The following is a 12,973-nucleotide window of genomic DNA, read 5'->3' on the forward strand; positions in this document are numbered from 1 at the left end:
GCAGAGGGTCACTGAGATGGCCTTACCACTCCAGGATTGTGTCAGGCATTCTGATGGCCGGAGTCCATCCAGGCATCTCTCCAAAGCGTGCTGGATCCGGTCCTCTGTGCACGAGGTGTGCTGCATCTTGACTGTAACTGTAAAACAAAATAAGAACTGAAGTCATATAAAGAAAAGTCCTACCCGTTTTTGTGAAATAGTGAAAATAAAGTATACAATACACACCGCCTCCTTCACCTGTTCTGTAAATACGATACTAAAAAGCTTTACAGAACTGCATGCTTATATTTAAATAGGAGAACTCCAATTATATCAGTCAAGAAAACTCTTATACGTTATTATGCAGGGTTTCACTGGGCATCTATGCAACACATTTGGTGTAACCTGAATGAAGTAGCAGCATGTGTCAATAAAATTCCAGATAATGTTATCTACATAGACAAACACACCCTCGTCTCCCTTTAGGGAAGTAAACATGCAGTATCCTTTGCATGTCTGTAAATAATATTGAGGTTTAGGAAAATGTTCTACCTGCTGTCAGAGAATTTCAAGAGAACTATCTGGTTTAGGGATTATTAAGGGGTTGCCACGGCTGTCAACTGTTTGTTTTTCTTCCTGTTAACATTTACAGTTTCTGATATTTACTGTTAGAAATTGGAATCTGCCATCTAGCAATAAACACCACATACTGTAGTATGTAGTCGGGGAACAAAATACCAGGAATGATAAGCAACTCAATGATAACTGAACAAACCTCATAGATTGTATCTAGCCTGATATAGCACCTTCATCAGAAATAGCGCTTAATAAGAAGAGTGAAGTCATTACATTAAAACAAGGCAAAAATAGAGAATTCTTCTCCCAACAAACTAATTCCCCTGAATGCAAAAAAAAAAAAAAAAAAAAAAAAAAATGCATTTGTTGGACTTTTTCTCCTAGTGAGTCACTCCCTGACCAATGTAAGTTTGAAATGCGCAATAACTTGACTAGTTCAGCTAAATGTTTCATGTTTGGCTGACATGAGCAGTTTTTAAAGTGCAGCTGTCAAAGAGATATAGATAGAATCATTCAAAATAATAAGCCATTTTATAGGTGCCGTTCACACAAAACTCATTTCTGCATTCCAATGCGATGCTTTTCTATTGTTTTTCAGTGTAAACATGTTTGACATGGCATCTTGCGTCTTTTACAGCGTTTTCAACGCGTCGCTTTTTGGTCATTCCACTTCCCTGCCTCTCCAGTTTTAACGCAAAACAAATTTATATGTAATGCTGTTTTTGTGTAGTACTGCTTGTTTTATTTTTCTTCAAATAAAGGTCTTGAAGTCATGATATCAGTAAAACAACCTAAATGCAATGTAAGTGTGGCTCATATTAATATTAGGCTGTGTTTTGTAGTTTAGTGTCATTCTCAAAACTTCCCAATGTCAAAACAAAAATCCCAAAACCATGAAGCAAACATTCAGAGAGATATTAAATCATTAAATCCAAAGTTAATTTAAATTGAAAGTCATTAAATCCTAAACCCTCAATATTATAGATGATACTCGAAAGTTCTTCGCTTCACTTAGTTTCTTGTAAACACTTGTCAACGCATACACAAAACTCATCACTCACCAAACATCACGTTGCATTAACACGCTAAGCGCGCGGCCCATTGAGCGTCATGCGTCATAAAGCGGATTTGCATTAACCGAGAAGTGCACCGCATAGTTATCTGTTGCTTGTGAAACATACCATTTTACTGGGGAATTTAAAGGTCTAAGTACATCTTATTATGAAGCAAAAAACGAAAACGAGTCTATTTCAGATAAATAGTTATAATATACCATCTCAATTCACTGTGTTTGATTTATATGGCGGTTAGAAACTGCGGTAGTAGATGTTTTGTGAGTTGATTTCAATGAAGCTTTTATATACATTAAACTATAATAATACTATACTATAATATTTGTGTATAATAATTTCAATGTAAGGTTTAATAAATCCATATGCACCTTGTGATACAACTTCTGATAATTAGATATGGTCAGATAATCACATAGTAGGCTATATCTTACATTTCTTCAATTAAAAAGAAAAAAGAAAAGCAGAACAGTGTTTAAAATAGTTTAAGCTGATTTCCTATTATGTCAGGGGCTTTTTTCTGATCTAATAAAACAGACAGGATGTTCTTGTTAGTTTTGTCCATGTAAGATCCTAAATTCGATCATTATGCAACACCAATCCAATTATTATTATTATTTTCTTTTTAATTTCACTGTGGTCGCAAAGGGGAATTTGCTGATGTTAACTCAAGAAAAATCATGAGTATATACAAAACCCACATGTTGGTCTGTCAGTCATTAAACAAGTTGAGAACAAGTTGAGAAAACTCAAACTGCCAAGTACAGCAAGTTACCAGGATGAAAAATAAAATCTAAAGCATTTATAATAATGGCCTCACTCTGGTTTACACTTAGACTGTTAATGCTGGTCACTTTTTTTCAAGCAAAACAATAGGCCTACAAGCAAGGTAGTGGGAACAGCCTGATATTAGCCTTAATGACCTTACAGAGCTCTATTGTAGCCGTGCCAGTTTGTCTGGAAGGAACTAATTCATCACTGAACTTATGATTGCTGTTTCCATTATAAAGGCAAACAAAAAGCTGGTTTATGTCACAAATTTGGCACAACATTGTTTCCATTTGTCTGCTATTTCATTGACTAAGCTAATTTCATAGAAAGTGGCACCTGGTGGCAACAGGTGCCAGGTGCAAATTAAATTATAACCCAGAAGTGAATGTCGATTTTTTTCTTTCTTTCTAGATTAACTGTTGTAAATCCTTTACATTTGTACACAGTGTTTTAGTTCATTCTGCGGCCCCTGGGAAAATTAGCTTAGAACCTCTGGTTAAAAACCAATGTTCTACATCAGTGGTCTGTTTAGTGGCATAATATTGGATTAAATTGGTGTAAACAAAGTGACCAGCAGCTATCAGTCAGATGCTTGTAGCCTTTTGTTCATTTTGCAACCTCTGAAAATGTGGAAGTGACCTTGTTGACACGTAAAAGGATGTGTTCACATCCTCTTATATGAGAGGATGATTTCATCTGGGCAACAAACACAATCCCAGCAAACTTCCTATGTGAAGCAAAGACATATTTGAGGTGCACAGACTGTAATAGGGCCTTTTCAGTACATTATCCTGAGTAAGCAATGCTGTATTAGAAATTTGGATCCCATTTTTTACTCTAAGAATAAATAAAAGCAATACTTTAGTGAACAAAACAATTCCACATACAGTATAAAACTTCAGATCTCCAGACAGATGAAACTGGGACTGTACAAACACTTGACACTAAATTCCATATCTAAGATCAGACCTCAGCTATAAAATCTAACAGCATGCCTGATGAGATGCTCCCTTCATCTCAGCTGATTCATGTTCCCACTGTGACCCAGCATGAAGGTTCATCTCAGCTCCTTCTCCTGATCATATTTCCAACAGCCCTGTACAGGAAGGTTGCTCCCGAGCTTTGCCAAGGAAACAGGTGTTGCTCCATTGTTGTGGTGCGATCGGCCGCTATAATAGACTCCCACACCGTGAGGGGGTCGACACTCATTGTGTGGAGTCTCTGATTGATGGGGACCAATATCCCCCATGCGCCTTCTCCTGTGAGCCCAGAGTCTTCTCATCCACATCCCTCCCTCCCATAACAATAAGGCCAAACTCCCCCTGCTGTGATCGTTTTAGGAAATAACAGCAGTCGGACAATGGTGACAACATTCAACGTTAAGTGCTTCCTTTTAATATGTTGCCGCCGACACAGTGGCCCAGTTAAGCAGATACAGTAGGATGCAGGGAATCTATCACAGAGCAATATTTACCAGAACCAAAATGCGGATTTTCTCCTGTCTAGGCGGAAATGAGGAACTCTATTCTTTCCTTTTAGCCTCTATTGGTACCTGTGGGAACTTTACACTCACCTCAGTTTCAGTGTATGTTGTGTAAAACCAAACTGAAGTGTAGTGTGTCATATAAAACAAGGAAATAAGCAAATATGTTAAGCATGCATGCATAGAAAATCATGCATGAACAGGAATTAAGGACTTTGAATGACTTGTTTATTAGTGGTCTAAATTTGAAACATAAAAACACAATTTTTAAGAATAAAAACTATATTCTATATAAAGAATATATTGTTTAGTTTTGACCCCTTAAGAGTTACATATTTTCTATATGTTTTACATACAATCATTTTATATATAATTTTACTGTACAGAAAGATGGAAGAAAACCAAATTTGGAAGAAGATAGAAAATTTTGGTTTTACTCTGAACAGCCATTTATTCTGGTGGCTGAAAGTATGGATATCCCCATATTGTGTAATTTACAAGTGTCCGTGTAAAGATGTAATACTGTATTTATCAGTCTGTTTAAACAGAATTTCTGTTTTCTGAGTTTATTTTATCATGAATAACTGATATGATGCTACCAAAAACATGTCAAGCAGTTGTTTCTATACTATATTTAGCATATAAATAGTGTGTCATTGGAATCTAAATATGTAGAATAAATAAACCACATTCTATTTTTGGGAAGAATCACATTTTGTGCATGCCAGGTGTGATGAGCTGACAGGTTAAACATTGGGGGATCTGAATTTGATAGAAAAGATATGAACATACAAACAGGAAGAGCTTTAACACAAAACTACTTTAGTGTGTCTTCCATGTCAGACATAACCAACGCCTATGTCTGATTACAAAGGAGCCACTTTCACTTCAAATTATGACTCAAACTTAACGTATTCTGAACTTACAGGAGCTGGCTGACAAAAACATGTATTATGACAGCCATTTAAACTAACACAAGTGCCATGTAAGAGTTATATATATATGTAAATAATTGTTGTGCCTGAATATGACTTTTGGGATTCTAACACTGAAATACATTATTATAACTTTTCTACAGTCTAAGCACAAATATGCTTTGTCCAGTGACATTTTATAGCTGACCACAGTGTTTAAAAGCAATGATGCACACACTGATGACCGTCACCACTGAAACTTTCATCCAGTTTCATTTCCAGTCTCTAGTTGCGTAATCTTCCAGCAGATTCAACTGGAATCCAAACTTAGCCAATGATCTGTTACTAAGTGAGGATCCTGTTATTTCACTCAGCTCAAAGTTTGCCACAAGCAGTTACTTATTGCTTACTTATTGATTGATTGATTGATTGATTGATTGTGTATTGCATTGTGTTGAGTTGTATTATACTAAGATATTTACAAGTATACAAAATCTATTATCTTTCTGCTAAAATGAACCAAACCTACCATCACATGGTTTTAACTGAACAGTAACATAATTTGATATTCCTCTCTCTAAAGTTGCTGACAAACAAGCACATGAATGCCAAAAGAATTAAACTTCCTTAAGTATGTATTATTAGTTTCTGTCAGATGCTGTTTATGTGAAAAGGAGAAGTATCTGAGTACTTTAAAGCTGTTCTTTAAACTTTAAACACTTGCTCCTGTCAGCTATACACTGAAAGCCAGTTCTTGCAGAGTTACTATGAACTTGAACTATGGACTATTGTATGCTATGGTGGAAATGAAAACAAATACATCATTTGAATATTATAGACAGTATTAAAAAGAAACTAATTTGCAAGTAAAATTCATTTGCATATATTTGCACTTAGTGGCTTATACTCCATCCTTATTTGGAAATATGTGTCCACTGCATCAAATATTATGAATTTACAGTGCATTGGCCTCTAACTGGATCCAAAGCATAAAAGGAGCATCAGCTGTATTTGTGGGATTGACTGTATTTTGCAACCAAGCACTTAGAATCTGCAGACTTGATCATGTTTATTTGTATATATAAGTATTAAGAAAAATTATTTCTGTCATGCTATATTAGCACCCATTCATTATCTTAACAGATTTTCTGTGAGAACTAGAGCGCCTGTTATAAGTCTGCTGCTCAACTTGAGATAAGATCTCCGTTTTTACATCTGACCGTTCGCCACAGAGGAAGCCTATGTGAATGTCTTGCAGTCATCATTTGAAAGACTGCTCTAACACAGTCTAAGTTTCATTACAGCTTACTGTCTAAAATTCTAACGTTTAAGTAATAGAACCATGTATAATAACAGAACAGAACACCAATGCTGTCACATAACTGAGCACATTACATGATTGTATTATTGTATTGCATACTTGTAGATAAATATCATTCAACAGATTACTGATTTAGAAAAACTGTCCTGCATGCCTCACTGCACAGAATCAGTGAATAGTAAAGTCTCCACCTGACATCCTCAGCTATGAACATCATCTGTCGTAAAACTCCATTTCAAAGGTCATGGAGCATTGGGAGTCTTCACGTGTAAATATTTGACGTGGAGGAAGCAAAAAGTTTCTGATTCTGGCTAAAGCAAATCAAGGGCTTGGTTGAATTCACCTGCACATCATGTCTACTGACTTTGCCTTGTAATTCTGAGTTTTATTCCTTCCTAGGCTATGAGCTGAGAATAAAATTATCATGATATAGGAATGCACCACAGGCAACACTTACCTGGAGCTCTTATCCTCTTCCCATAATTTCTTTGCCTTTTATCAATGTGCGGGCTGAGACGGAACCGATGTCCTTGCAGTGTAATCCAGCGCTTAAGATGAAAAGAGGTGGAAATGTAACCACATCCTTCAGCATCAGGTTATATCAGCCTACATAGGCACTGAACAACAGGAGCAGTTATATCAGCGTGGCTGCCGTGCTGTAGTGCAACTAAACAGGAACTCAGAGAGAAGAGGTGCAGAACAACTCAAAGAGGAAGGCATGGGCTACATGTGTTCATGAGTGGGAGGGGGTTTTGACGCAGGCTTTGTTCTTTGACTGACGTCTTAGTTTTATTAATGCTGTGGATGGCAAACTGCCATGAGTGGCAAGCTGTTCTTAGACATAACAGCTTTTTGACATTTACTGAACAGTAATGTTGATATACTTCACATGTTTACAAACATAAGAGTACCAAGATTCCATTATCAAAAACAAAATATTTTATATCATTCTTAACTTTTTAAAGTGGAAATTTTTTTAACTCAGGTCCTTGTTGGGTACACACCAATTATTGTGTTGTTTGATACTGTTTTAAGATATTCAAATAATTAAACGATGTGTTTTTATCAGACTTCTCTCTAGTCTAACTGCAGACTCAGCCGCTATACTCAGCATAAGATCAACTCTTAACTTCCTCAGAGGGCAAAATTTGCATTTTGTACCATAAGAGTGTCTCTCTCTGTCTGTGTCTCTTCCTTTCTCAAAACTCACACATATATTAGTCAGCTTAATTGTAATATCGCCTTCACAATGAGTGGAACTCACTGAATGGTTTGTGACTGCTCTAAAGAAGGAACTTATCTACTAACACTTCCAGTCAGAGGAATCAGGACAGCCCAGGGCAGGAAGCTTACTATACGTAATGGTAAATCCACAACATCAAAAAATATGACAGGTGTTTTAGCTAATAGGGGACATGCTTGGGATGAACTTGGTTTAGTGGAAATGAAATACTGCCATCTAGTGGTTCAACCGCATTGCAGAACAACAAACGAACCAACATAAACTGCGGTAGATTAGTGTTGTATGAATAATATTAAACAATGAGGGAAAGAGGGTAACATGTTAAAACTTACCAGTAAATTATCAAAACCTGTAACACGAGTTGAATATGCCTTTTGACCTCGAACTTCCTCAAATGGAAGCCACGAATATCTTAGCCTACACAGAAAAGTCTGTATTTCGTTTGGAAACAATAAATAGTATGCTTCTATATGTATCCTACATAAAATCACTTAAGGCCTGTTTGCAACAATATATTACTTAGTTTTATTTACATTTATTTACAAAACCTTTATTTACATTCACATAGATAATCTAATATTCAGACAGACTTCAGCTGAAACGCATTCCTACACCCATGTTCTTTGCGCATGCGTCTTTCATCACCTTGTTCAGTTCCTCTCTCTCTCGAATCACCCAAGTACATTGAGGCGATGCTTTACTTAGTCGCTAATGTAGGCTAGATAACCAGTGTGAATTTGAATGACCGTTTGATTAATTAATTTATCATTTGGTAGGCCTAGAGCTGAACATTGTTATTTCTAAAACGGTTGGAGGCCCAGTTGGAGCAATTAATGTATCGTTGTTATACGTGAGAAAACGTTTTATTAAAAAAAAAAAAAAAAACATTGAAAAGAGCAACACAGTCTCACTCCCTACTCGTCAAACAACACACTCACACTCAATACACCCCAAATTCACTTCAAACTGCATAGTCTACTTAGCAGTTCTATTTCAGGGGCACGTTCTGTTATAGATAACAAAGTAACCACGCAGGATACATTTTTTTCAGAGCATGAGTTATCTGGCGCCAAAAGTAGGCTATCATTCTTTTTTTAGGTTACTCTAAAAACGTAAGACCGTTCGTGTGCTTTCCATTGAAAAACTAACCATTCTAGATGAGTAGGCTATATCAGATACATAGGTACCTAGGACTTTTGTTATTATTGTCATTGCTTTCTTTTTGTATAACAATGTATTATAGCTTTGCATATCTTTCGAGAAATTATTTTTATTTGTAAATAAAAAATATTGTATATTTCTATTGCCTATAATGATTTAAACAATGGAAATAGCCTACATGTTATAAATTTATAATATAAAATGCATGCTCTGTAAAACCAGTACTTCTGTAGGAACTAATAACAATACTTTACTACTGAGCTACACTTTAAGACAAAATTGAATCCAGGAGTTGGCTTAATTCATTCAAACGTCCCTTTGTGGTGTCACAATTCCTATAAATATGTAGTATTTGTTATTATTAGTAATAATTTTTATTTATATTCATAAATACAGTGGGCCTAAATATGCAAAAGACCTTGGGGTCAAGGTATGGGTTAGTCTGTAGTAATTATATATAAAAAAAAAAGCAATAAACGTTGGTGGTAGCTATGTTCACGTTTAGATTTAAATGAATATGGAAAGAGAGAAAACATTCCATAAATTCCACATCCGATCTAAAAATTGTTAAATGCGAAGACGTAAGAAGTGTTAGAAATGCGAATATTTACTTAAATTAGCTGTTATGGCTAACCAAAAGTTATTTGGGTTGGTTGTCGCTGTTTGCCTTTAATAATGGGATGATTATTAAATTGGCTACTAAAGAATTGGTATAACTATTCATAACAATAAGCCTGTTAATCAAACACGTAAACATAACTAAAGGAAGTCAAGTTTAACTGTGATAAAATAATGTAATAATATAAAATAATGAGGTGGGCTACCAACCGCAAATAACTCATTAATAATAATTAAAAAAAATTACTTTTCCAGAACACAATGATCAAATAGGCCTAATAAAATTATAAATTCACATTTTGTGCACTTCTGGCTGAAATACGTGCTATGTCTATTGTTGTACTCGATTTAGACTATATGTTGTTGCTAAAAGTAGCATTATTATTATTATTATTTAATATTTTTCTCTAAATTCTCTCTACCCTTTATTTTATAAATAAAATATATACTAGTCGACAATTAGCCTACAGAGCGAAGATAGCCTACTGAATAGGCCTATGTTTTACTAATTTTCAAATTGCGCTTCTATTCGCCTATATTCTGTTCAATCTCCATCTGCTGGTTTTATTGATAATCTACCAGTGGATGTCGTTGTTCTCTCGAGTGTCACTGCTGGAGATGAATGAGCTCAAGCCCGTGCGTAAAGCGCGTCGCGGCTTTACCGCCATAGAGCCAGATACAGAGAGCGAGCGCGAAGAGAGACGCGAGAGAGAGGGGGACAAAACGTGAGTGTCTCCCTATCTCACTAGAAACTCAAACTAACGGGATCTTCTGATATCCTCTACATGCGCAGAGATTTCAAGAAACCAGACAAGTGAAAAGCGCGTGTCCTGTCCTCACACGGAAAAAGAGAGCCAGCACGAACTGAGATTGTTTTGTGACTTTTTTTCTCGCTTTGTGCCTGAACTGTTTGATCGGAGGTACAGTGACCTGTGTAGAGATTTCTCCAATTGCGATTTTCTTTAATTGCGAAAGAGTAAATATTGTCGGATCATCCGTAGTGGTTTAGATCCGGGAGTTTGCCCATATGCTGGAGTCAGGTTTTAGATTCGCATTAGTTTGTTATTTGGCACCGGTTTGATCGCGGTGTCATATCGGCTGTGGATTGATCACGCTCAGACTGCAAACAGTGAGAGCATCTTCTCATTAGGACACGGCTGTGTGTTTCAGCACACAAGAGAGGACTGAGGAAGGCGCGTGATGATGTTGAGGGTCTCGGATGCTATAGGTCACTTGGGTGACTCTCTATTGTGTGGTCAACGGGACTGTCGGCGGATACGGCATGAGCAGTGTTCGCAGCTCAAGACCTCCCCACCGGATCCGTGCTACGACGAAAACGTGTCACCCCAGAAGATGCATCCCCGATTTCGTCAACGCGGCGTTCGGGAAGGAAGTGCGCGCGTGTCAGCACCGTGCGGCAAAAAACACCAAATCGGTACTTGTGGTGGTTACTGAGAAACGGGAGTGAAAGACACAGAAACTGCCACACGTGCGACGCGTCGGATCCAAAGAAATATCACCCACCTGCTTACCTAACCGACCTGAACAATCCTCACAACCTCACCTGCTGGCAGTCGGACAATTACATCCAGTATCCTCAAAACGTCACTTTAACATTGTCCCTGGCAAGAAATTCGAGGTGACCATACGTGAGTTTGCAGTTCTGCTCACCCGCGACCGGAGTCCATGGCTATCTTTAAATCGATGGACAACGGAAAGTCCTGGGTGCCTTTTCAGTATACTCGACCCAGTGGAGAAAGTATTAGAAAAGATGTACAACAAGCCCAAGCAAAGCCACAATCACTAAGCAAAACGATGCAAGAGGCCATCTGCACAGATTCTCACCCCGACATGCACCCTCTCTCCGGCGGGTTTTTGATCGCGTTCAGCACCCGGACGGACGACCCTCCGCGCACGACTTTGACAATTCACCCGTGTGACTTCAGGACGGGTGACCGCCACAGACATGTAAGGTGACTTTCAGCCGACTGCCCCACTTGTGCGGATGACAAAATGAGGAATGAAATCGGATGGCTGGCCAGAGATTCTCTATTTTTATACAGCGTGTATCAGACCTGCAGGTCGGAGGCAGATTGGTAAGGTAAAGTGACACGCGTCACGGTGCGTCGAAAGACCGGAATGGAACCGGTGGTGTGCGACGTGCCAGCGACAATACAGCCGGACCAGAGTGTTGACAGATGCCAAACCTTTTCACTATGACGCGACCCTGGGCAGCGCTGGAACCGGGCCATGAGGAAGCCAAACGAATGTGTCGGTTGGGATCCAACTTGTGTTTATTCATGCATCATTTTTTGGAAAGCGTCGAAGTCCGTTAGGCGAGAAACACCTCACCAAAGACATATCAGTTGATCTGGTGTTCGTCGCGTGTTACAAGTTTGTTTGAGGATGATGTTAGAAACCAGCCATGACTGCCAAGGTTTAGTCAAAAGTGCGGGTGTTGTTCTTTTACAATGGCAGTCATTATAACGTGTAAGGGGGAACTTTCAGGACCATTACAGTTACAACAATATAAGTGACAGGATTTTTTGGCGAATTCAATGATGCGAGGTTTGGAGAGAAATAAAACAAATAAACAAATCTTGAAATAATGGTTTGGAGGTAAGCAGCGCAAGTAGCTTTGTGGCTGTCAAAGTTTAACAAATATCAATTTATACGATTTATAACTAAATACACACCGGAGAAGCCTATTTTTTTTTTTTTTTTTTTTTTTGTTTTTTGTACCATCTCGGGCCTCGAAACAGAGTTTTAAAAAGTGTATTAGGAACAGAATGAATACGTAGCTTCACGGTAATGTCTGTTGTTGGTAAACGGTTTTATGCATTATTCAATAAAACTTTAACGTCAAAAATAAAACATTAATATTGAGGAGTTTAAGACCCTGAGCTCGGGCTTACATGTTTACTGTAACATTCATTTAACAAATACGCCTTAATATATTTGTAATCAAAAATTATGTAATCGTTTGCCCAATACTCGTTGTGGTGATAGATGCTGTTAATGGTGTTTATTTTATAGCAGTGGGCCGAGGCACGCAAGATATTTCTTTTACTGTTTTATTATTATTATTATTTGTTATTACTAGTCAGAGTGATTATTTGAGTTTAGGGCAAAAATATTCGGCTCATCAAGTAATAATAAAGCTTATATATTTTGTCGTCTAAAGAGCAATGTAATAAAGCCTGCTCAACGACCGCCTTCGTGTTTTGGCCCGTGCTCGCAATTTTGATCACTGTCATTAAGTACATTTTCAGACATATTCATGCTTCTTACTATTATTAATTATGCTAACTTTTCTTTATTACTTTATACTTGCTTTATTTATTCGAGTTACTAGCAACAACACTACAAATAAAAAAACTAAAATGATCGATTACCGTGAGATAGGACAGAAGCTGGTTAGATTGCCAAGTATTTAGTTACAGACTATTATCGTTTTGTTATTATTTATAGTTGATTTATAATATTATTTATACAAGTTGTAATCATACCGAATACATTTTACATACACAGATCTTTGAGTACACAGTTTCACTGACATGACAAACGTTAGCTGGAGGAGAATTATGATTTTTTTTTTTAAACGTGCTCAGTTCATCCGTTTATTGAGTCACTTCAGTTCAATAGCAGAAAAACGTAAGCGTGGACTGGCAGTGTCATTTGGACATGCAAATAATGTCTGGCTGTGCATAAATAAGTCTGAATCATAACTGTAATGAAAAGAGCCTGATAGTCATCATCTATCATCAATCACACATTTTTTGTAGCAAATTTTGCACCTGCCCAGTTAGTTTTCAATGCCTGTTTGGACTCATCTTA

The 12,973-nt window shown here is 37.3% G+C and overlaps 1 protein-coding gene and 1 pseudogene across 2 annotated transcripts in view; one reads left to right on the forward strand and one right to left on the reverse strand.

The window, feature by feature from the left end:
* LOC109069861 (phosphoinositide 3-kinase regulatory subunit 5-like) overlaps positions 1–6,811 on the reverse strand; it is a 22,429-nt gene extending 15,618 nt beyond the window's left edge. Inside the window, exons 1-2 of one of the 2 annotated variants that reach the window (XM_042755047.1) lie at positions 6,572–6,811; positions 27–137 (exon numbers count right to left, since the gene is read on the reverse strand). In XM_042755047.1, coding sequence (XP_042610981.1) covers positions 27–126 — 100 coding nt within the window. In that variant the 5' untranslated portion in view covers positions 127–137; positions 6,572–6,811. The remainder of the gene's footprint in view (positions 1–26; positions 138–6,571) is intronic. The other variant, XM_042755048.1, reaches the window with a different exon arrangement.
* Positions 6,812–10,339: 3,528 nt separating this feature from the next.
* The window catches only part of LOC122144281, a 39,896-nt pseudogene continuing 37,262 nt past the window's right edge, over positions 10,340–12,973 (forward strand).

This window comes from Cyprinus carpio, unplaced genomic scaffold (assembly GCF_018340385.1).
Source record: "Cyprinus carpio isolate SPL01 unplaced genomic scaffold, ASM1834038v1 S000006628, whole genome shotgun sequence".
Classification (NCBI taxonomy): Eukaryota; Metazoa; Chordata; class Actinopteri; order Cypriniformes; family Cyprinidae; genus Cyprinus; species Cyprinus carpio.